Here is a 20,695-nt window from a genome sequence, read left to right on the forward strand (position 1 = left end):
CCCGGCCCCGTTCGGCCCCGCCCGGCCCCGCTCGGCTCCGCCCGGCGGTCCCGTGTCGTCGCTCGGCAGCCCCGGCCCTGGCGCAGCCCGTGGGCGGTGACCGGGCAGGTGACAGCAGCTTTGGTGGTGGGGCTTTCGGGGTGTTGGTGGGCCCGGTCGTTGAACGGCAAATCCTGGGACCCCCATGGGCAGTGGACAACACGCGGAGAAGCGCAGGAGCGGGGGTGATAACATCGGTTCGTGTTTCACGGGGATTCCCTCCTACTCCGCTGAGGGCCGAGAGTCAGATCCTGGCAGCCAGCACTAAGCAACACAGTTGTTGAGGAAATCTTGGCCAAAGTGTGGGATTAACCCTGAAAAACACCCTTTTAGTACAAGTACTCACACACAAACACCTCATGATTTTGTGACTGCACTTGATTTTGCACCTTGAGTCAGAATCACAAGTGAGGCTTCTGTGGGAGGCCACAATACTGCCTCAGGTCCCCCTGGAAAACACCACAACACAGACCAGCCTCTGGAAAGGTGACTTAGCTTTTGTTTCAGCAACCGGACGTTATCATGTCGCAAAGGTTCAGCAAGTATTTTGTGCAGAATAGGCCTCTGAAATGCAGTAACAAGCCAGGCTTTTCCAGAAGGGGCACGCACGTGCCTGAGCAGGAGCCAGGCTGGCCTCCTGGAAGCTTTGTGCCCAAGCCAAGCTGACGGTAAGGTTTCCAGGAGGACTGGAGTGCCCAACGAGCTTTACTGTAATCGCTCCCAGCGTGTCCTGAGCTACCTCCAAGATCGTGAAGCAAAGTTCTGCTGTAAATGACTGCATAGACCCTATCAAGTCTGTGGGACACCGCTGTTGAAAATTTGCATTTGTAATTCAGCTCAAAGTAAAGCTCCTGTTTAGAGAAATAACAAAGACACCTATATTGTGTTACAAGGAAAGAGGCAGGTCTGTGGAGGAAGGGAAAGAAAAGGGAAAGGGAAAGGAGTTAGTTCTGATGTACATCTTCCTAAGACTTCTCTCATCTGCCTCTCAAAACTGGAGAGGGTGGTTTTTATGGAAACACCCAGTTTAATGCCACAGTATTAGAAAAATGGACGCTAAAATGTATTTCATAATCAGGACGAGTTGCAGAACCATATGTCTACTTTCCATTCTACATTTATAGAATTAGGGTTCCAAGATCATGTGGTTGGAAGAGGAAATAGAAATGGACATTTCTTTGAGCTTGGGATACAATGGATGAGCATTTCAGAAGAAAAATCAAATGGAAAACTGTCAGGGTTTATTTTTCATAGAATCCCAGGGTGGGTCAGCCTGGATGAGCCCCCAGGGTCTGCTCTGGTGCCACCTCCCTGCTCCAGCAGGGCCATCCCAGAGCACAGGGCACAGCAGTGTGTCCGTGTGGCTCTGCAACATCCCCAGGGAGGAGACTCCAGAGCCTCTCTGCACCATCTGCTCAGGGCTGGGCACTGCCCAGGGCAGGAGTTCTGCCTCCTGGGCAGGGGCAGCTCCTGGGCTCAGGCCCTGCCCGAGGCTCTGGGGCCATCGCTGGGCCTGGAGCAGAGCCTGGGCCTGCTCTGCCCTCCTGCACACGGGGACACCCAGGGCTGAGGCCCCTCTCAGCTGTACTTAGGCTGAACAGGCTTAACAGCATTTTCTGAAACAACTTGTAAGTTTCTGGAAAAGAGAAGTTGGCCAGAATGAATAACAAAAACAAAACCCAAAACAGACAAACAAAAAATCTGCACAAATGCCTAGGAATAGAAAACTACCCCCTTGAAACACTTAAGGGTTAAATTTTAACCCTCTTGATGACAAATATTCCCAAGTCTCACCATCAGGTCTTGTCTGGGTTATTAAACAAGTATTTACAATTAACTTTGCAAGCTCCAAAATTCCTATGAGCCATTTTTAAAATTAAATTCATTTGCAACTGAAGTACATGAAACTAAATTTAGACATATTCTGCCTTCCAAGCCAGGGACCCAGGTTTGGTGAAGGCTCTAGAGCAGAAATCTTATGAAGACCAGCTGAAGGAGCTGGGAAAGGGGCTCAGCCTGGAGAAGGAGAGGCTCAGGGGGGCCCTTGTGGCTCTGCACAACTCCTGACAGGAGGGGACAGCCGGGGGGTCGGGCTGTGCTCCCAGGGAACAGGGACAGGAGGAGAGGGAACGGCCTTAAGCAATGCCAAAGGAGGTTCAGGTTGGATACTGGGAAACATTTCGTCATTGAAAAGGGCTGTCAGGCTGCCCAGGACAGAATCCCGGTCCCCAGAGGGAAAAACACGTGGATGTGGCACTTGGGGACATAGGTTAGTGGTGGCCTTGGCAGGGCTGAGGGAATCTTGGAGGTCTTTTTTTAACCTACACCTATGCTATTCCTAGGACAGCTCTTAGTACTCTAGTCATCTTCGTTCTCTCAAAGTTTTGGAGTTTATCATTTCTGTGTCATACTTAAAATGAGCAGCTGAAGGAATATTTTTATAGTGTAAAGTGAATTTCAATAACACAGATAAAGAGTTCTTCATTTTAAGAAGTTATCTCAAAATCTTATCTGAATTTATCTTACTCAGATAAGATAAATTCTTATCTGAATAGGTAGCATCTTGATATTGAATTTAAACTTAAGATGGTTAAATTGTATCTTTGAAGGCACTGAAAGTGTGTGGTTGACACATGACACGTAAGCAGGAAAACCGTGCTCCTTTCTAAGCATTTCACTCCTGTAGAAGACAATAGATTACTTGCACCCTTGCCCTGTTCTCACTCCATGCAGCTGAACAGGGCAGGGGGACTTTGCTGTTATTCATATTTGATGTTACTGAGTTATCAATGCCAAACTTGGGCTGCGAGCAGGGCACAGGCCTGAGCAGTGCTGAGAACTGAAGAGCAGCTCAACAAATTGTGTGGTGGATTTTCTTTACAGGCAATTTTGAAACCATGGTTGGAAGTTAACTTTTCTAAAGACCATTCTCTCCCTCAAACTAAAAATAGTTCAGGAAAGACTGTATCTTAAAAGATCAGATGAGATCACAGACTTTTTGTTTTTTTCATATTCTGTACATATATAACTCCAAAAAAATGAAAGAGCAACAAATATATTCAGAAATGGTTTTTGTGATGAAATACATGAAAATATCTGGAAAACATTTTTATAATAGAATGAATACACAAGTTCACAGAGATTCCGTACTTTACTATAAGTATTTTCCCTATGTAAAAGTTGAAGCCCAAAGGCAGTTTCAGCAACAAGTTTATAAACATTCTTAGGTATGTCCTCACCTCTTGAAGGAAGTCCAGTGTGAGTCAGTATACATCATGTTTCTTAAATAAAACTTTATATTACACTTCTCTGCCCTGTTTATATATATAAAATGTCTCAATTTAAAAGGAGTGGGGAAAAATACAAAATAATGTTTTACAGATTACCCACGCATAAATATACATACTTACCATTTTCTCCGTCCAGTTGGAAGGTAACTTTTAACTTCTAAAGTTACAAAGCAATTCAGTTTCTTCCAGGGTGGTTTTTATGGAAACACCCAGTTTAATGCCACAGTATTAGAAAAATGGGCACTAAAATTTGTTTCATAGTCAGGACTAATTGAAGAATCATATGTCTAGTTTTCCATTCTCTTATGGAAACTCTGGAGATGGTTGCATGCAAACGAAGTTCAGGAGCAGGGCAACTAAGTGAGGGCTGCATGGAATTTTCTCTGATAAAATCAATAAATCTGTGACTCATACAAAAGTAATAGTGGATAGATTTCTATTTTTTCCAACCCAAGCAATTACTCTATATTTGCACAATAGCAAATTGAATCTTAATATCAACCATGTTTTAATTAAACTTCCAGGTAGAAGCATTTGTTAAAAATCCAAATTTAATTTAGCTGTAGCACTCCACAAAGGCAATGCTCATTTTCTAAGCAAGTTTTTGATGTATAGATCTCTTTTCTACATTTAATGCTGCTTTTCATAAACACTGCTGTGCTTTCCCATTCATGCACTGCACCATCTCCTGCTCATACATCCTACCATCCTTTGGACCTCCAGTATTTTCACCGGCTACTTTCTTGAAGAAATATGCATTGGTTTAATTTTGGGAGACATTTAAGCTTATCCTAATTAAACTGGTACAACCTATATTCAATGCATTTTCAAGGTGGTTTCTTTTGATTCATCATGAACTTGCTCCTAAAGGATAATCAGGAAGAACTACCCTGAATAAAATACCCTCGCCTTTGCGAGGAAACCAGAGCGGTTTGTTCTTGTGACTCCAGTGAGTCATACATGGTAGGACCGAGCCAGGACTGGAGAGGAGCTGAGCCAGCGCCCTGCTCCTTCCCAGTGCATGGGGCAACTCAATGTCTTTGTTCACCGAGACACCTTTTCCATTTTTTTGGAAAACTCTGCGAGATCACAAAATGAGGAATGTTTCACCATTCCAGACCACAGAGCAGCAGCTCCAGTACATCCCAGGTTGCAGACACTCGTGCTGTTGCAGGCCAGCAGAGACGGATCTGGACCCCAAGCTGCTGCCGGGGTCACAAATCCATGGTTATCCCTTGGGTGTTATTTACACGGGAAAATGTTTTTATTTGGAGCGTCCTCTCGAAGACACTGTCATTAGTTTAAAAACCGATGATTTAGGACAACTCTCTAAGTTATTTCAGAGTGTGTGAGGAAGTGCTGGTGGGAAAAGGGCACACAGGACTGTGATAACAAAAGTGCTAGGCACAAAATTAACTACCTTGAATTTCCCGCGAGGATGCCGAGGGAGCAGCACGCCAGGGCAGCTGCTCTGGCGATGCAAAGAGCCTTATTTTTGCTTTCCGAATCTTCTGCCAAGAGCGTTCCCGTTAGGAAGTTGTATCAGTGCGGCCACTGTGGGCTGGCTGGGGCAGCAGCTGCCGTAGCGGTACCTGCAGAGCGGGGCAGTGCAGCCGCGAGCTGTGCGAGCCCGCGGCCTCGGGACAGCTGCCCGCGCTGCACATCCCGCCGAGCGGCCGCTCGCTCGCTTCTCCCGCCGCGACGGGACGGGACGGGACGCGCCGGCCGCCGCCGCCTCACCGGGACACGGCAGCACCGGCTCCCGCGGACAGCCGGGGCGGGGAGGCTGCTCCACGCCCCGCGTCCGCCCCTGCGGCACCTCCCTGCACCCGCTGCCGCCCCGCGGCTTCCCCCGCGGTACACCGCCCTCTCCCTGGGCGGCCGCACCGCCGGGACACTCGGGCGGTCCCGGTCTCGGGCGCACTCCCGCTCGGGGGTCCCAGGCGCGCTCCCGCCCGCGCGGTCCCGGTTCCGGTCCCGGTTCCAGTCCCGGTCCTAGGCGCGCTCCCGCCCGGGCGGTCCCGGTCCCGGTTCCAGCCGCGCTCCCGCCCGGGCGGTCCCGGTCCCGGCCCTAGGCGCGCTCCCGCCCGGGCGGTCCCGGTTCCAGTCCCGGTTCCGGGCGCGGTCCCGCCCGGGCGGTCCCGGTTCCAGTCCCGGTTCCGGGCGCGCTCCCGGTCCCAGGCGCGCTCCCGCCCGGGCGGTCCCGGTTCCAGTCCCGGTTCCGGGCGCGCTCCCGCCCGGGCGGTCCCGGTTCCAGTCCCGGCTCCGGGCGCGCTCCCGCCCGGGCGGTCCCGGTTCCAGTCCCGGTTCCGGGCGCGGTCCCGGTCCCAGGCGCGCTCCCGCCCGGGCGGTCCCGGTTCCAGTCCCGGTTCCGGGCGCGCTCCCGGTTCCAGTCCCGGTCCCAGGCGCGCTCCCGCCCGGGCGGTCCCGGTTCCAGTCCCGGTCCCGGGCGCGCTCCCGCCCGGGCGGTCCCGGTTCCAGTCCCGGCTCCGGGCGCGCTCCCGCCCGGGCGGTCCCGGTTCCAGTCCCGGTCCCAGGCGCGCTCCCGCCCGGGCGGTCCCGGTTCCAGTCCCGGTCCCGGGCGCGCTCCCGCCCGGGCGGTCCCGGTTCCAGTCCCGGTTCCGGGCGCGCTCCCGGTTCCAGTCCCGGTCCCAGGCGCGCTCCCGCCCGGGCGGTCCCGGTTCCAGTCCCGGTCCCGGGCGCGCTCCCGCCCGGGCGGTCCCGGTTCCAGTCCCGGTCCCGGGCGCGCTCCCGCCCGGGCGGTCCCGGTTCCAGTCCCGGTCCCGGGCGCGCTCCCGCCCGGGCGGTCCCGGTTCCAGTCCCGGTCCCGGGCGCGCTCCCGCCCGGGCGGTCCCGGTTCCAGTCCCGGTCCCGGGCGCGGTCCCGGTTCCGGTCCCGGTCCCGGGCGCGCTCCCGCCCGGGCGGTCCCGGTTCCAGTCCCGGTCCCGGGCGCGGTCCCGGTTCCGGTCCCGGTCCCGGGCGCGCTCCCGCCCGGGCGGTCCCGGTTCCAGTCCCGGTTCCGGGCGCGGTCCCGGTCCCAGGCGCGCTCCCGCCCGGGCGGTCCCGGTTCCAGTCCCGGTTCCGGGCGCGCTCCCGGTTCCAGTCCCGGTCCCAGGCGCGCTCCCGCCCGGGCGGTCCCGGTTCCAGTCCCGGTCCCGGGCGCGCTCCCGCCCGGGCGGTCCCGGTTCCAGTCCCGGCTCCGGGCGCGCTCCCGCCCGGGCGGTCCCGGTTCCAGTCCCGGTCCCAGGCGCGCTCCCGCCCGGGCGGTCCCGGTTCCAGTCCCGGTCCCGGGCGCGCTCCCGCCCGGGCGGTCCCGGTTCCAGTCCCGGTTCCGGGCGCGCTCCCGGTTCCAGTCCCGGTCCCAGGCGCGCTCCCGCCCGGGCGGTCCCGGTTCCAGTCCCGGTCCCGGGCGCGCTCCCGCCCGGGCGGTCCCGGTTCCAGTCCCGGTCCCGGGCGCGCTCCCGCCCGGGCGGTCCCGGTTCCAGTCCCGGTCCCGGGCGCGCTCCCGCCCGGGCGGTCCCGGTTCCAGTCCCGGTCCCGGGCGCGCTCCCGCCCGGGCGGTCCCGGTTCCAGTCCCGGTTCCGGGCGCGGTCCCGCCCGGGCGGTCCCGGTTCCAGTCCCGGTCCCGGGCGCGGTCCCGGTTCCGGTCCCGGTCCCGGGCGCGCTCCCGCCCGGGCGGTCCCGGTGCCGCCCCGGGGCGGGGCGGAGGCGGCGGCTCCTCCCATGGTGCTCCGCGCGCGGCAGAGCCCCGCGCATGCGCACAGCGCCGCCGGCTCCCAGCTCAGCGCAAGATGGCGGCGGGCGCGTCGGACCCGCTGGAGGAGATGCTGCTCTTCTCCGAGGAGGTGGACGAGAAGGCGCTCAGCGACCTGGTGGGATCCCTGGAATCGCAGCTGGCCGGCGGCCGCGGCCCCGCCGAGCCGCCCCCGCCCAGGACCTCCGCCCCGTCCCAGCAGCCGCAGCAGGGGAGCCTGGCGGGGGGCAGCAGCCCCGGCCGGCAGCAGCACGGCCGCCCCGCGCCCCCTCCCGCGCCCGGGGCAGGGGAGGCGGCGGGGCGCCCCGGCAGCGCGGGGAGCCGAGCCTCCGCCCAGGGGCCTCTCCCGTCCCCGTCTCCCCCGGCGGCGGCGGCAGCGGCGGCGGGGAGGGGAGCGAGTGTAAACAGTAGTAGTGTGCAGCAATCACATGGAGCGGCTCCCGGCGGCGGCAGCCCCGCCGCTCCCGCCCCGCCGCAGCCCGCCGCCCCTGCCCAGCCTGTCAACAACCATGTGGCCGCTGCAGCCGCCGCCGCGCGGGACGCGGGGAGCCCCGGCCCCGGCCCCAGCCCGCCCGCCGCCGACGGCGCGCCCGGGGCCGCGGGGGGCGGCGGAGCGGCGGGAGCGGCCGAGGGCGCCGCCGCTGCCCCCGCGCCGCGCCCCGGCCAGGCGGCGCCCAACGGGGAGGGCGCGGGGGCCCGGGCGGCCGCGGTGCCGCCCGTCAGCGGGCACGGCGGGGCCGCCGGCGCCCAGCCCCAGCCCGCGCCCGGCGCGCTGCCCGCGGTCACCGCGCTCGGCGCCTCCGCCAGCCCCGCGCCCGCTCCGCCGGCCCCGGGCTCGGCCCCGCCGGCCCCCGCGGCCCCCGCCGCGCCCAAGCCCGCGGTCACCGCCAAGGCGGGCGCTGCCCTGCCCGCCGCCCCCCAGGCCGTGTCGCCGCGGCCGGCGCTGGGCGCCGCTCCCCGGATCGTGGCCCCGCAGCTGATCGTGCGGCCGCCGCCGCAGACCACCATCCAGCTGCCGCCCGGCTTCACCATCCCGCCCGGTAAGTGCTGCGCGGCGCTCCCGGCATCGCCGCTCGCGCTAACCTTCTGCTCTTGGCCGAGGGCTTTCCTGTCCCCGCTGCTGGACGCGCTGGAAAGCGAAGAAGAGGCACCTGTCTGAGGGCACCGTGTGACGAGCCGGCTGCCGCTAATTAGGGTGTAACTGGTACGGCTAATGCAGACTAATTGCAGCTGTTGTTGGGTGAGTTACTGGTTTTGTCCTGTGGAGAGTGGCAGTCACGGTGAGTTACCCTGTGATGGTGTAGTTGGACGCCGGATAAAAAGGTGTAGTGGTTTAGAAGAATAACTTTATATGTGTTTTAAAGGACTTCTGCTTTGCACTTGATAGTCCTGAAAAGTTTTTCTGCCTGAAAGGATGGTTTCTGCTGTGAACCAGGTGTTAAATGTGTGTAATCTAAAATTTATGATTTCAGTAACTGTGATAACGTCATTGTTGTGTGAGGGTAGTCTTCACATCACCAGATTTTATATCCAACTCTGAAGCAATTATGTCCACTTTGTACTCCTCTAAGTTTCTTAACTTTAATTACTAAAACTTTAAGTTCAGCAAGGTTGCTAGCTAACCAAACCAGCATCCCTTCATCCTCATGGTTCCTACCCTTAACCTGTATATTGTTTCATCTGAAGGGTACCGTGGTCCCCTACTTATATTTTCATGTTGCAAAAACTTGGGTGTCTTCATGTCTTCTTGATTTAGGAGTTGATTTAGCATTTAAGCTAATTCTTTTTTTTTCTGTTAATATCAATAGCATGTTAAGATGTGGACCTATTGATGTAGTCTCAAATAACTGAGTTCTTCCAACTTATTTCTTGAAATATTTGATATTTATTAGCTAAATAGAGCAGCAATGTTATGGTGTAGTTGTTTGCTTCTGAGTGGACTTTTAGTAGTTGTGTATTTGGCCCTAGTTTATGAAAAATCCTCCAGAATCTGATGCTCCAAACATACAAATCTTGGTGGTTTCATGAAGACCCAACTAACTTGAGACTGATAAGTTTCTCTTCAGACTGTGTGCCTTTGTTAATCTGTTGAAGATTACTCTATGCAGATGATAGTGTGCATTGTAACTTTGCACACAGTTTCTGAAGTTCATTGTGTCAATTCTTTGATCTGTTACTTTCAAACAGAAGAGGGAAAACTGAGCCTTGAAGGCAGTCTGATCCAGGATTTAGGAAATGTTATGGAAATAATACACCATAATTCATATTTGTTTTATTACAAGATAGTTGGAAATCCATTAAATTTGCATAAACATGATGATAGTATGTTCTAAAAGGAAATTATTCAGAAAATACAATGTTATTTTTGAGTTTTTAACTTGGTGGATCATTTATAATTAATCTGAAGCTCCCATATAGAAAACTTCTATATAAAACAGAAATTTGGAATCAGTTTTTGAGAACAGGTTATTTTAGCAGATGATGCTCATAAGTTGTGTATTTCATCTTTATGAAATGTCCTGACTGACAGGAAGGTAGAATTAATCTCATCATTTAACTGGCTTCTAACTTGCACCAGCTGCTCAGTAACAGGACTTTGTAGTCCTCCAAACTAAATTAAAATATAATGTTAACACATGAGCATTTATTCATTTGTTGTAGTAATTGTGTCTGCAATTTCGATTGACACTGTGTGGCACGGGTTTCGATTCATTTGTCATTTCCACTCAGTTTTTTTCTGTTCAGAATTAGATTTAGAAAACGGGAAGGTAAATTAAGAACACACCTGTGAATGTGTGTAATGCAAATAGAACATGTATTTTTTAATGTGTGGTAGGCATTGTCCTATGAGGATTTTTATATAAGGTTCACAGTCATAATCAGAGAAGTGATAACCCATTTGGCCAGGTGGCCTATTCGGGTGTCCAGATGGTTTAGGAATGGCATATACCAAATACATCATCTGCTTGCAGGATTTTCTGCAAATGTAAACTGTGAAGCTTGGTGCTTAAATGGCTAATGGAGCTTAAAAGTTACCTTTTAGATGAGCTTTTAATGAGTTTCTTTCAACTTTCTATTTAAATTACTCTTGGCTTTGAAAGAGAGTTATTATTATGGCTTTTGGATGTGGTCCTTGCTGTAGCTCTGTATGCCTGTTACCTTAAGCTTTGATTTCCATGAATCTTTAGTTTATAGTGGCAGAAATTTGCCTTCTGTTTGTGTTTGTAGCAGGAAAGGTTGGCTGGGAGCACCCAGCTCTGTAAGTGAGGACTTTTATGTGTGCTGCAGTTTTCTCATGTGTTCATCCCACAACTGAGATTTGGTTTTTCCATGTCAGACTGAAAGATTTTCTTGCTGTAGGGTTCTGGAATCTGTTATAATAGCGTTTGAATTTCTATATCCTCAGGGTATGTTACAAACTGTGTTCCATTAGGAAGGTGTTGGGTTTTTTGCCTGGGAAGTTAACAATTAGAGTTGGATGTAAACTGTTACCTTTAGAATTGGATACAAGATTTTACCTTTTTCCTTTTCCTTTGAAGTGTTAAAAAAGTATGTGAAGCAATTTGCACATAGAGATACTAGAAACAGTGTCTCCTGACCTGTTATCAGCAGACTAAAAGTGACTTCATAGGTTTTTTGGTTTTGGTTCTCTAGTAGTAGCAGACAAGATGTTTTTCTCTTTATTTGACCTGTTGTATCCTATCTAGGTTAAATTATTAAAATGTATTCTGGAACTAACTTGTAAATTCTTTTTACTAATCTGTCTGGAGAACTGCTTCTTAGTTCTGAGTGAACTATAAGAAGAACATTACATGCTTTGCAGTGACTTTGAGCGTGTGGAACTCCAGGATCCATGGACCAACTTAGCCACTGTCTCCCTTTTTCTGACATGCTGACTACAAAACTTTGGGCACAGTTTGATGGCAATGGCTCTGTTGTGTAGAAAGCCTCTATTTGTGAGATGTTTTACAAGAAAAGAATCTGAAAAAAATATCATTTACATCTGGAAAGTGTTAGGAAACGCTTGCCAACTTTCTAAAATTTCTGCTCTCTGTGGTTGTGTGCTGAGGAGTCGTGTTGGTTCTCTGGGCCTAGCAGTGTTTGTTGTTGGTGTTTAAACCACGGGTAGTGGGTGCCAGCCAAAGTGGTGATGGTGGGTACCAAATAGATTAATCTGCTAATGCCCAGTAAATCTCAAATATTGTATTCTCAGAAGTGTGTCTGGCCTAACATCTGCATGTGCCCATAAGGTGTTCAGTAAAGCTCTCGGGTCTTTGTCCCTGGTATGCACATACTTGATTGTGTTCCCAGCAGCTGCGTTGTCCTTAGAGTTTACTTCTAATGAGTATTTATTTTTAAGTTTGTTCTCCTGATCCTGACTAGACTGCTAGAAATCACTGTCCCCCAAACACTCCAGTGGCTGCTTTTTTTCATCACTGCTTTCCATAAACTGCAGTTATTTAAATTCCAAACTGAATTGGGTCTGCTAGTGGGAGCTCCCTTTCTTCTTTGAAATAAAATCTCGTGTTACATGAGAATCAAAAAAAGATACACTACAGGGAATAATGTACAGTGCTATACATGGCCTTTACTCTGCACTCGGTGGTTAGGTAGTTCTGGATGTGTTACCCTTGCTGTTATTCAGTGTGTAGTGACTGTTCCTTGCCCTCCCTAGGGATGGTCCTGGTGCGCACGGATGCCGGACAGCTCGTGATGGTGCCCCAGCAGGCTCTGGCACAGGCTCAGATGCAGGCCCAGGTGCAGACACAGGGACAGGGTCCTGCCAGCATGTCACCCAGGCTTTCTGTGCCCACAACTGGCCCTGTTTTTCGCCTGTCAACAGCCCAGGTATGTCTGGCTTGATTTACATTTGGTGCATTATGTCTTACACGTTAGTACCATTTTATGTTTCTGCAACTGTGCTTTCTCCCCTTTTTGTTGTGAAAACAGGAAATACTTATTCAAATGTAGTTTATTTTATGAGGTTTAGGATTTTTTTTCTTATTTAAGGAAAAAATCTGCTTTAGAGAATCTCTTAAGACTGTGTTCAGACAGAGATGATTGGAGGCTGCAAAGCTCAGTCTTAGTCTGGACTGTGTATCACTGGTTTAATAAGTGTCCCTTGCTGCTCTCAATCAGAGGCACCGTGCTATCCCGGCACGCTGAATCCCAGGATAGCTAATTTCACTGGACACTAGAAGAGAGAAAGCCAATCACATTATATCCAAGGATTTGCAATGCATTAAAATATGCTTTATTCAAAAGAAAGATTTGATTTTTCTAATTTGCTTCTGGGTGTGATCTGTCTACCCTGAAAGTTTTTTGTGTGTCGTGAGTACATTTCCCTTTTTCTAGGGATTGATAAGATACAGTGCTTTCCTGTCTCATCAGTGGAATGTGTTGATTTGAACTTGGAGCTAATTTATTTCCTAGGGTGAATATAGGGTGGTCTTTTGTTGTTTGGTTTGGTTTTGGTGTTTTGTTTTTGTGGGGGTTTTTTTGTTTGTTTGTTTTAATTTATTTGAAGGCTGCATTGGTTTAGAAGTTTGTAGAGAGGCAATTTAGTTTGGGGCCATTTAGGGCTAGAGCTGAGCTATTTTACTAAAATGTGGAGGCAAACATCTTTGGATCTTAGTACAGGGCTGCTGTGCCGTAGTAATAAGAGGCAGAGTTTAAGGTGGTTTTGCCTAAGGTGTGTGTTTGCAGAAGAGATAAGTAATTCTGCATGGAAAGATGTAAAAAGTGCCTTTACAACTTTTTAGTTGTTGTAGAAGTTGCTTGAAATAAGTTCAGCATGTATTTCTCAATATTTATAATTTCATTACTTAATGTATCACACCGTATTTATAGTCGAAAAGATTTTTAAGTTTAATTCAAAACTGAAAACAATAATAAACATTTCAGATGAGAAGTAAGCTGGAATAAATTTGGAGAATGGAAAATAGATACATGAGGCAATCTATAAACCACAGAGTGGCCAATTAGAATGTAAGTTTTAGAAGTGAGTGTACCTAGGAAGATTGTAGCTCATTGTCAGGAAAGACATAAATGAAAGCCTAGAAACAAAAACTTTATGCTCTCAAAATAGAGGTAAGTGCAATATTGGATGAAATTTGTTAAAGAACGCTTTGCAGAAAAGGCAGCCATATAATGTTAAAATTTGTGGTATCTGCAAGAATAAGACTTGTAGAAACCTTCAAAGAGAAATGTATTCCAGGAAAAAGAAACACAGCGATAAGCCTGTGTTTGTTTACAGATTTTTTTTTTTTATTAGTTTGATGACAACAAAATTGCAGCCAATTCCTGAATTTGCACATCTGTCTTTGGTTGTTGGGGCCTTTCTTTGCAAATAAGTGCAGTCACTTCTTTAGTAATTACTACAAGCAGATGTTCTAGGAATGGCTCCTGAGACAAGTGCGTAGTGTAAATGCAACACAGGTGTGTGGTGGGACTGTATCAAGAATGGGATCTAAGTCTGTGATTTTTAGCTATTTTTCTTCTGTACTGTTAGTTTTTCTGTGGTCAGTATTAATTAATAGTGAATTAAAATTCAACACGGAAGCATTCAGAACAGATATTAATAAATTGTTTGTAATTTGAAGATTTCTGAGGAATAACTTTTACTGCACATGGAAGGAAGTGTGCAGAAATGTAGAGCCCCTGCTTGGCTCTGGGTTCAGTCTGGGGTTTGGATCCCAAAGTCAGCCTTAAGATGTGTGCACAGCCAATGTAGATCATGTTGATCTCAGGCAGCTGTTCTCTACTTGTACGAAGCAGTTAATGTTGCAGCAGGGGTATAATCCTACTTGATGGATTTATATAGAAACAAACCCGTGAGCATAGTGCACGTTCAGGTGTTTGTAGAGTCAGCTGGAATCTGGAGGAGTTCAGGTACTAGGAAGTTGTGTTTGTTTTTGTACAGGGTCTGCACTGTAGATGTTCCTTTGCACCATCACACTGCCTTGGAACAGAGGAAGCCAGCAAGGCCTTGGGAATGATCAGTATCTTGCAAGATGCAAGAGTTGGATTATTTTAGTGTAGGGGAATTAGAATAATGATATTGTAGCTTGTCAGGATTAATCTCCTTTGAAAATCTTAGTAGTAGCTGCCCAAACTGTACTGCATCATTTCTGAATTTGTAATTAACAGGGTTAAGAAATAATTAATATTGCCCCTGGGAAATTTATATTGAACTTCCCCAACTCTGCATTTGATCTTCAGAGTCTTGTTTCATTGTGACATGCATATGTTTTATATATGTTTGACCCTAGAGTGCTCTTTAAAAATTGTGCTTGACAGCCTCCTAAAACAATGTTGTAAAGATATAAATTCTCCAGGTTTATCTAATCAGAACTAGACATGAGACTTTTTTTTGATTAGGTGGATGGTTTGTAATCAGAGACTCTTTATTGGTTTTCCAGATGAAATGTTCAATGATAAATATTATGCTGAGGTTTTAGAAATATCAGTTATTTGTTTGAGTAGTCATTATAATTAGTTGATTAAGGGATCAAGTTCTAAAATAAAGGAAATTGTGTGTACTGAAAAATTATTTTTTCAAGGAGTTTTTAATTATGGTCAGAAAGCTGAATTCAGTGAACTAAAATTTCCAGAAGAAGTTTAACATTAATCAAAAATAATGTGCTAGGTTTTTATGTATATAGAGTATGAATGCTCAAGAGTCAATGGTGTCCACTGTGACTGAAACACAGGAAAATTCTGGTGCCATTAGCTCAAGACAGAATATAAACATTAATTGCCTGAATCCTGCAAAGTGTTTTGTGAGATGGATGAACATGGCAGGCTATGGAGTTTTAACCTTTCTTTCTGATACTGGTATTGGTTGGTATTTTACTGTGTAGAGCTCAACTTAATTACTGTATGTTTATTCAGTTATCTCAAAATAGCTTTATTTGGATTAAAATGCAGAGGGCTTTAAATTTGTAGAGCTCAGCATTGTATTTTAGTCACTGAGTTTGCATTTTACCCTTCTTTTACCTATGTAGAATGTCAGCATGGGTGGAAACTTGCAGTCTGCCCTAAGGATTCTAGGAAATAATATCTTATGAAGAACGTCTCAGAAAAAGACATGGCCTTCATACTTTATGGCTGTTACGGTTACTGTTCTGCAGATTGTCCTAATTTTTAGCCTGTGTCAGGTGTCACAAGTTACTCAGCTAAATGATTGTTTTCAGTGTTCATTTGTTTATACACTTTAAATAATTCTTGTGGTGAGAAAGTCTGTTGTGAGCTATACAGCTAGATGTAAAATACAGGATATTAAAAGCCAAAGAAATTGTAAAAGCTGGCAGTTACTTTTGGCAACTTCTTAAGAAGTGTTGAAAGTGCTAACTGGAGAACATAAAATGGATTTGGAATTACTTTTTTTAAAACTAGAAGAAGGAATGTCTGAAAAACTCCCAAGTGTTCATTTAAATTTGAAAGCTCTTTGGTTCTCTCCCCTTGACAACTGTGTAATTTCTCCACCCTCAAAAAAGGGGGGGAAAATAAGGCAATATTTTAAATGTTCTGAAGTAAGATCAACTTGGTCAATACATATCTGTTCAGATTCTAAACCCCTTCTGCAGCCTGGCTACTACAGCAAGATTTTTCTCTCCATACCCAGGGCTGTCATTTGCTCACAGGTATTTTGGAGGAAAATGAACCGGGTTTTCCCTGAAAATTCCTCTAGCTTCAGCAGCTGAGCTGGTATCCAAGACAGTATGTGAGGAAGGAGCCACCTTTTTCTGGGAACAATGGAAGCTGCTGAGACAAGGAAAGTGTAGTGTATTTCCCTGAGGAATTTGTGTAAGGGCTGAAGTAAAGGCTTTCCCTAAAGACAGTGGCTCTATCCTTGCCTGTTCTGTTGTTGAAGGTTCAGAAGTCAAATATCTGTATGCAGCAGTACTTACCCTAGTAGGGAATTGATAGAGCTATCCCTCTTCCCTTCCCAAGTTTAAAAAAAGGTGTGTTAGGATTGCAGTGCCAAAGACAAGAGTTCAGAAAGACTAAGATCTGTAACTTGCTGTTGATCCCGCATTTGTGTCCCGTGGGTGTGCAGTGGATTCCAGTCCTTCCACGATGAATGCTTCAGATGAATGCACGCAATTGAGTTGCACAGAAACTAAAATCTGATATTTCTTATTCTTTGATTGCTTGGATTTGCTATTTAAGTTGTTTGACTTCTTTTTATAGTATCTTTGTCTTGTTTTTTGCAGCTTTCAGGAGTGGAGGCAGATGTACAGCTTTGAGTACACTTTTGTGTTAGGTTCTTGGGAGAAGAGAGGCAAATCCATTTTGAAAGGAAAATTGGGTTCTTCTTGACTCTTAGGTGGGGTAATCTTTGATTAGACATTTAGTTATGCTCCTCTTAATTGCTGCAGTGTGAAGCATGAATAAAATCTGATTGTTTCCATTCTTAGTGGGATTCTGGAAAACTGGCAAAGGGGGATGAGCACATGCCTTGCAGGGAGGGTCTCAGCTGGGTCAGTTTGAGGCTGAGCTCGAAGGTGCTGGGGTGTGGACAGGTGTCCCAGGAGGATGGACGGTGTCTGCAGCGCAGAGGAGCACTGAAACACATCCAGTCCAGAGAATCAGAGCCTGGCAGTAACAACAGTGCAGACAGCAGTGACTGAGAGATGTATTTGATATTTTAATGATCTTGTCCATTTACAGTGTTCCTGGTATCTTTAAAATATTCAAGAAAAACATGAGTGCAATTGTGCAATAGTACCAAATAACAGTTTTGATTTAGTTCAAATTATAAGGTTGCATAGGATTGTAATGGGAATGTTAATGGTTGGGCTCCTTGACCTTTGAGACCTTTTCCAACCTAAATGAATCTGCAATTTTGTGATATTAACTACTCTTAGTTGCTGTTTTTCTCCAGTGTTTTGTTTTGTTTAGAGAAAAATTGCAAAATACTCAGGTATATTAAAAGTATTTTTCATATCAGTGCAGCTACAAGAGGCTTGATTTTTTTTTAAATTGGTATCTCAGGGTTTACATGGAAATAGTTGGTCTTCCCTGAGTATTATAATCATCTTTGGATGCATTAAAAAGTGCAAGTTTGTTGTACTGTGAAAGTGATAATGTGCATCTTTTGAAAAACATGATTTGGAAGCTTTTGACTTAGCTGTACATAATTTTAATTTAACTATTTTTTCTTTGTGGTTTTAGTTTTGTTTTACTTTTTGGTCGACGTTAATTTTAGCTGAATATTAATAAATTTTTAACGTTGCCAAAATTTAATCAGCTTTAGAATATTAGTTAAGGTACAGGATTCTTAGGAACAAGTCATAATTTGTTGAAACTTAAATTGATCTTAGAAGAATTCTGCTCTGGATTCTTGTATTATGAGCAGCTCAAGTAGTGTGGATTTGCTTGCTCTACTATATTCTTCTGAGATAATAAATAAATTCAGAAGTCTTCTAAAACTGGCTATTAGATTGCATTACATTTTTGCCTCCATATCTTGTTTTGAATTTCAGACTTGTGAAATTGTGAAAAATAGGGAGGTGCTGCCATCTAGTTTTCCTTTGCTGTGTTTCTGTTGTTTATCTGCATTTTTCATTTCTACACTTCATGGCTTTGATGTGTTTTTTTACTGGCTTTCATTATCTTAATACCTAGGTGAGCTTACATTCATAACCAAATAGCAAAAGAAGTTGCTTATTTCAAATTATTTTAAATTGCAATTAAATTTATGTTAGTTAAAAAATTAAAGTGCTACTGTAAACTAATAATACATAGTGAATATCATACAGGAAAGACCAATGTTAGCCTGGCCCATAATATTTTCTTTTGGAATATCTATTATTGGAACTTCAAAGCAGGTGAAAGAGTGTGTATTGGAATTTTCACGGGACTGCTGCTGAAAATGGATTTGGCTTAAGAGTTTATGAATGTTTTTGTTTCAAGTTTGATTCAAAATGTGTTTTTGATGATTAAGTTGTTTTGTATGTTTTTTAGTGATCAGAAAAGGCAGTTATGTGTGAAGTTTGATGGTTTAGTCTTTTGTTTTTCTTGTCTAAACAGCTTGATATATAGATTTTTTCAAGAAAATGACAAATTTTTCTAGCTTTCTTTTTTCTTGCTTTGGGCATTTTTCTAACTTCTACTATTTGGAATTGGAAGTTTATTCTGGCCGTGCAGTGTTTTTGCTGTGGAGCACACTCTGAGCAGCAGCAGCAGCTCAGGCTGTGCCTTCACTTGATGCTGAGGGCAGTGTGAGCTTGGCTGATGGTTCCCAGGCTGCTGTTCTTGCTAAATCAGAGCCTTGCAAATCTGAGATTGGTCTGGTCATACACTTCCGCCTGGGTTTTCAGCACTGTTTGTATTTTTATGGCAGCTTTGGTATTTTTTTCACTTATTTATTATTAGTTTTGTTTTTCTTTGTGTTTTCACATTCTTTCTGCTTTTCCAACAAATGCTTGTTTTTCCTCTTTGCAGAAATTTTAAGCAGATAGATAAATCCTTGTTGTTGCTAAGGTGCACTGCCATTATCATCAGATAAACAATTCCATACTGTTTCTTTTGTGTTGATGGTTTTTGGGCTTCTTTGCAGTGTTGTGGAGAATACATTTGTGGCAGTAGGGCAGGAGGTCAGAGAGAGTAAGAAATGTGTGGTCCTTACTGTGCTTTAACCACAAAACTATTTCCCTTCTTTTCCTTCACAATGAGTGATTCTTTTCTGTATTAAGCAGACAATAGGTTTTCAGTACTTAAAAATGATACTGTTTGCATTTTTGTAGCATTGACACAGCCCTAAAACTTAGAAAACACTCAAATGTTAGTAAGGCTGTAAATTTAAACATACAAAGATGAGCAAGTGCCATAAAGGAGGATCCTGAGCACTGTCACAGTGGCTGCCATGTGCATATGCATGACCACATACTACTGTTATTTTTAATTTCTACAGTGTGTAGGCTGGACAGTCCTAATTAATGAAGATTTATATAACATTTTTTCCACTGTTCAGTGGGTTGCTTCAGGCTTACTTGTTGCCCCCCTCTGCAGTGGGAATTAAAACAAAACAGTTTTTTTTTTTGTGGAGCTTATCCCTGTAACAACTTTCTCAACAAGGCAGTTAAGGGGATTACTAACCTCCTTTTGTAAGTAGGAAATGGAGCCTAATTGTCTCTATTTTAAATATGGAATGAGAAATGCTGGTTAATTTGTTGTGTCCAGTTTGACTTCATTGCCTTCAGTTGCAGCCATGGCCACTCCTGGTCACAAACTCCACATTTCAAGTTGGGCACTCATAAATACATTGATTTAATACAAAAAGAGTATGATTTAATACATAAGAGTATTGATTACAATGGATTATCTGTATCTGCAGGCAGCACTAAGAACTAGAGGCAGGAATAGAATCAAACTGTAGTGACAAAATTCAGCTGGTTTTTATTCACCAGATATTTTGGATGAACCCTAGTGATGGTAGGAGGACCAGCCACTTCACCAGAGCCTGGGAAAGAACTTTGATAAGTATTTGCTTCAGCAGTAGAGGTTTTGAACTTAGAACCCCTGGTTTCTGATGGTTTTCTCTTGTGGCCCCAAACTCCTCTGCCTGTCCTGTGTAATTGCTCCTAGTCCTGTGTCTTCCTGCCCTGTTATCCCAAAAGGGACATTGTGCACATGAGGAACAGAGCAACATCTCCCTGCTTTGGGCTCTGATGCTCCACTCGGTGACACTGTGGTGGCAGTGAAGGTTCTGCCTCTGCTCTCTGACCTGTTAGAGATGCTGTTTCCAGGAATTTTCTGTAACTGAGTGCAGATGTCAGGCTTTTAAAGGGGTAATACTTTGGGTCAGTTTTGCTGTATTTTTACTCGGCTGAAAAAAAAAGAAATCCAATCTCTGATAAAAAGTTTCTTTGCATCTGACATTGAAGTGCCTGCTCGTGTGAACTGGTACCAGAGGAACTGAGAGGCAGTCAATCAGTTCGTGGAGTTTCTCCATGAACTCTTCAGAAGTTTCAGTCTCGTGAAGCAGAGTTTGCTGATGGGGAACATTTAACGGGTTAATAGCAGTTCAGACTACAGCCATGCCTGGAGGAAAGGTTGTATGAGTTAGTTACTGAAAAATTATGTGGTAATTGACCCTGGCTGGACACCAGATGTCCACCAGAGCCTCTCCATCCCTGCCCTCCTGAGCTGGGTGAAGAGAGAAAATGTAAGGGAAGTCTTGTGAGTCAGGATAGAGATCCCTCACCAGTTACTGATGCAGCAAAACAGGCTCAGCTGCAGGGAATTAATTCCTTACCAATCAAATCAGAGTTGGAAAATGAGAAATAAAAACTAAATCTTGAAACAGCTTCTCCTTGCCCCTCCTTTCTTCCTGTGTTTAACTTCACTCCCAGCTTTCTCCACCTCTGCCCCGAGTGGTGCAGGGGGATGGGGAATGGGGGCTGTGCTCAGCTCATCCCAGGTTGTCTCTGCTGCTCCTTCCTCCTCACATCTTCCAGTGCTCCAGTGTGGGGTCCTTCCCACAGGAGACAGTGAGCTCCTTGAGCTGCTCCAGCCCAGGTCCTTTCCATGGCTGCAGTCAGTCCTGCAGGAGCTGCTCCAGCCCGGTCCTTTCCATGGCTGCAGTCAGTCCTGCAGGAGCTGC

At 46.9% G+C, this 20,695-nt stretch overlaps 2 protein-coding genes across 2 annotated transcripts in view; one reads left to right on the plus strand and one right to left on the minus strand.

Moving 5' to 3' along the window:
* Positions 1-5,324: 5,324 nt before the first annotated feature.
* LOC137481145 (basic proline-rich protein-like) lies at positions 5,325-7,085 on the minus strand. The gene has a single exon (XM_068202655.1). The coding sequence runs from the start codon at positions 7,083-7,085 to the stop codon at positions 5,325-5,327; it is 1,761 nt and encodes a 586-aa protein (XP_068058756.1).
* Positions 7,086-7,087: 2 nt separating this feature from the next.
* The window catches only part of LOC137481028 (transcription initiation factor TFIID subunit 4-like), a 154,557-nt gene continuing 140,949 nt past the window's right edge, over positions 7,088-20,695 (plus strand). Inside the window, exons 1-2 of the mRNA XM_068202475.1 lie at positions 7,088-8,123; positions 11,759-11,931. Of these exons, the coding sequence (XP_068058576.1) occupies positions 7,121-8,123; positions 11,759-11,931 (1,176 nt within the window). The 5' untranslated portion in view covers positions 7,088-7,120. The remainder of the gene's footprint in view (positions 8,124-11,758; positions 11,932-20,695) is intronic.

The sequence above is a fragment of the Anomalospiza imberbis genome, chromosome 12, assembly GCF_031753505.1.
Source record: "Anomalospiza imberbis isolate Cuckoo-Finch-1a 21T00152 chromosome 12, ASM3175350v1, whole genome shotgun sequence".
Taxonomy (NCBI): Eukaryota; Metazoa; Chordata; class Aves; order Passeriformes; family Viduidae; genus Anomalospiza; species Anomalospiza imberbis.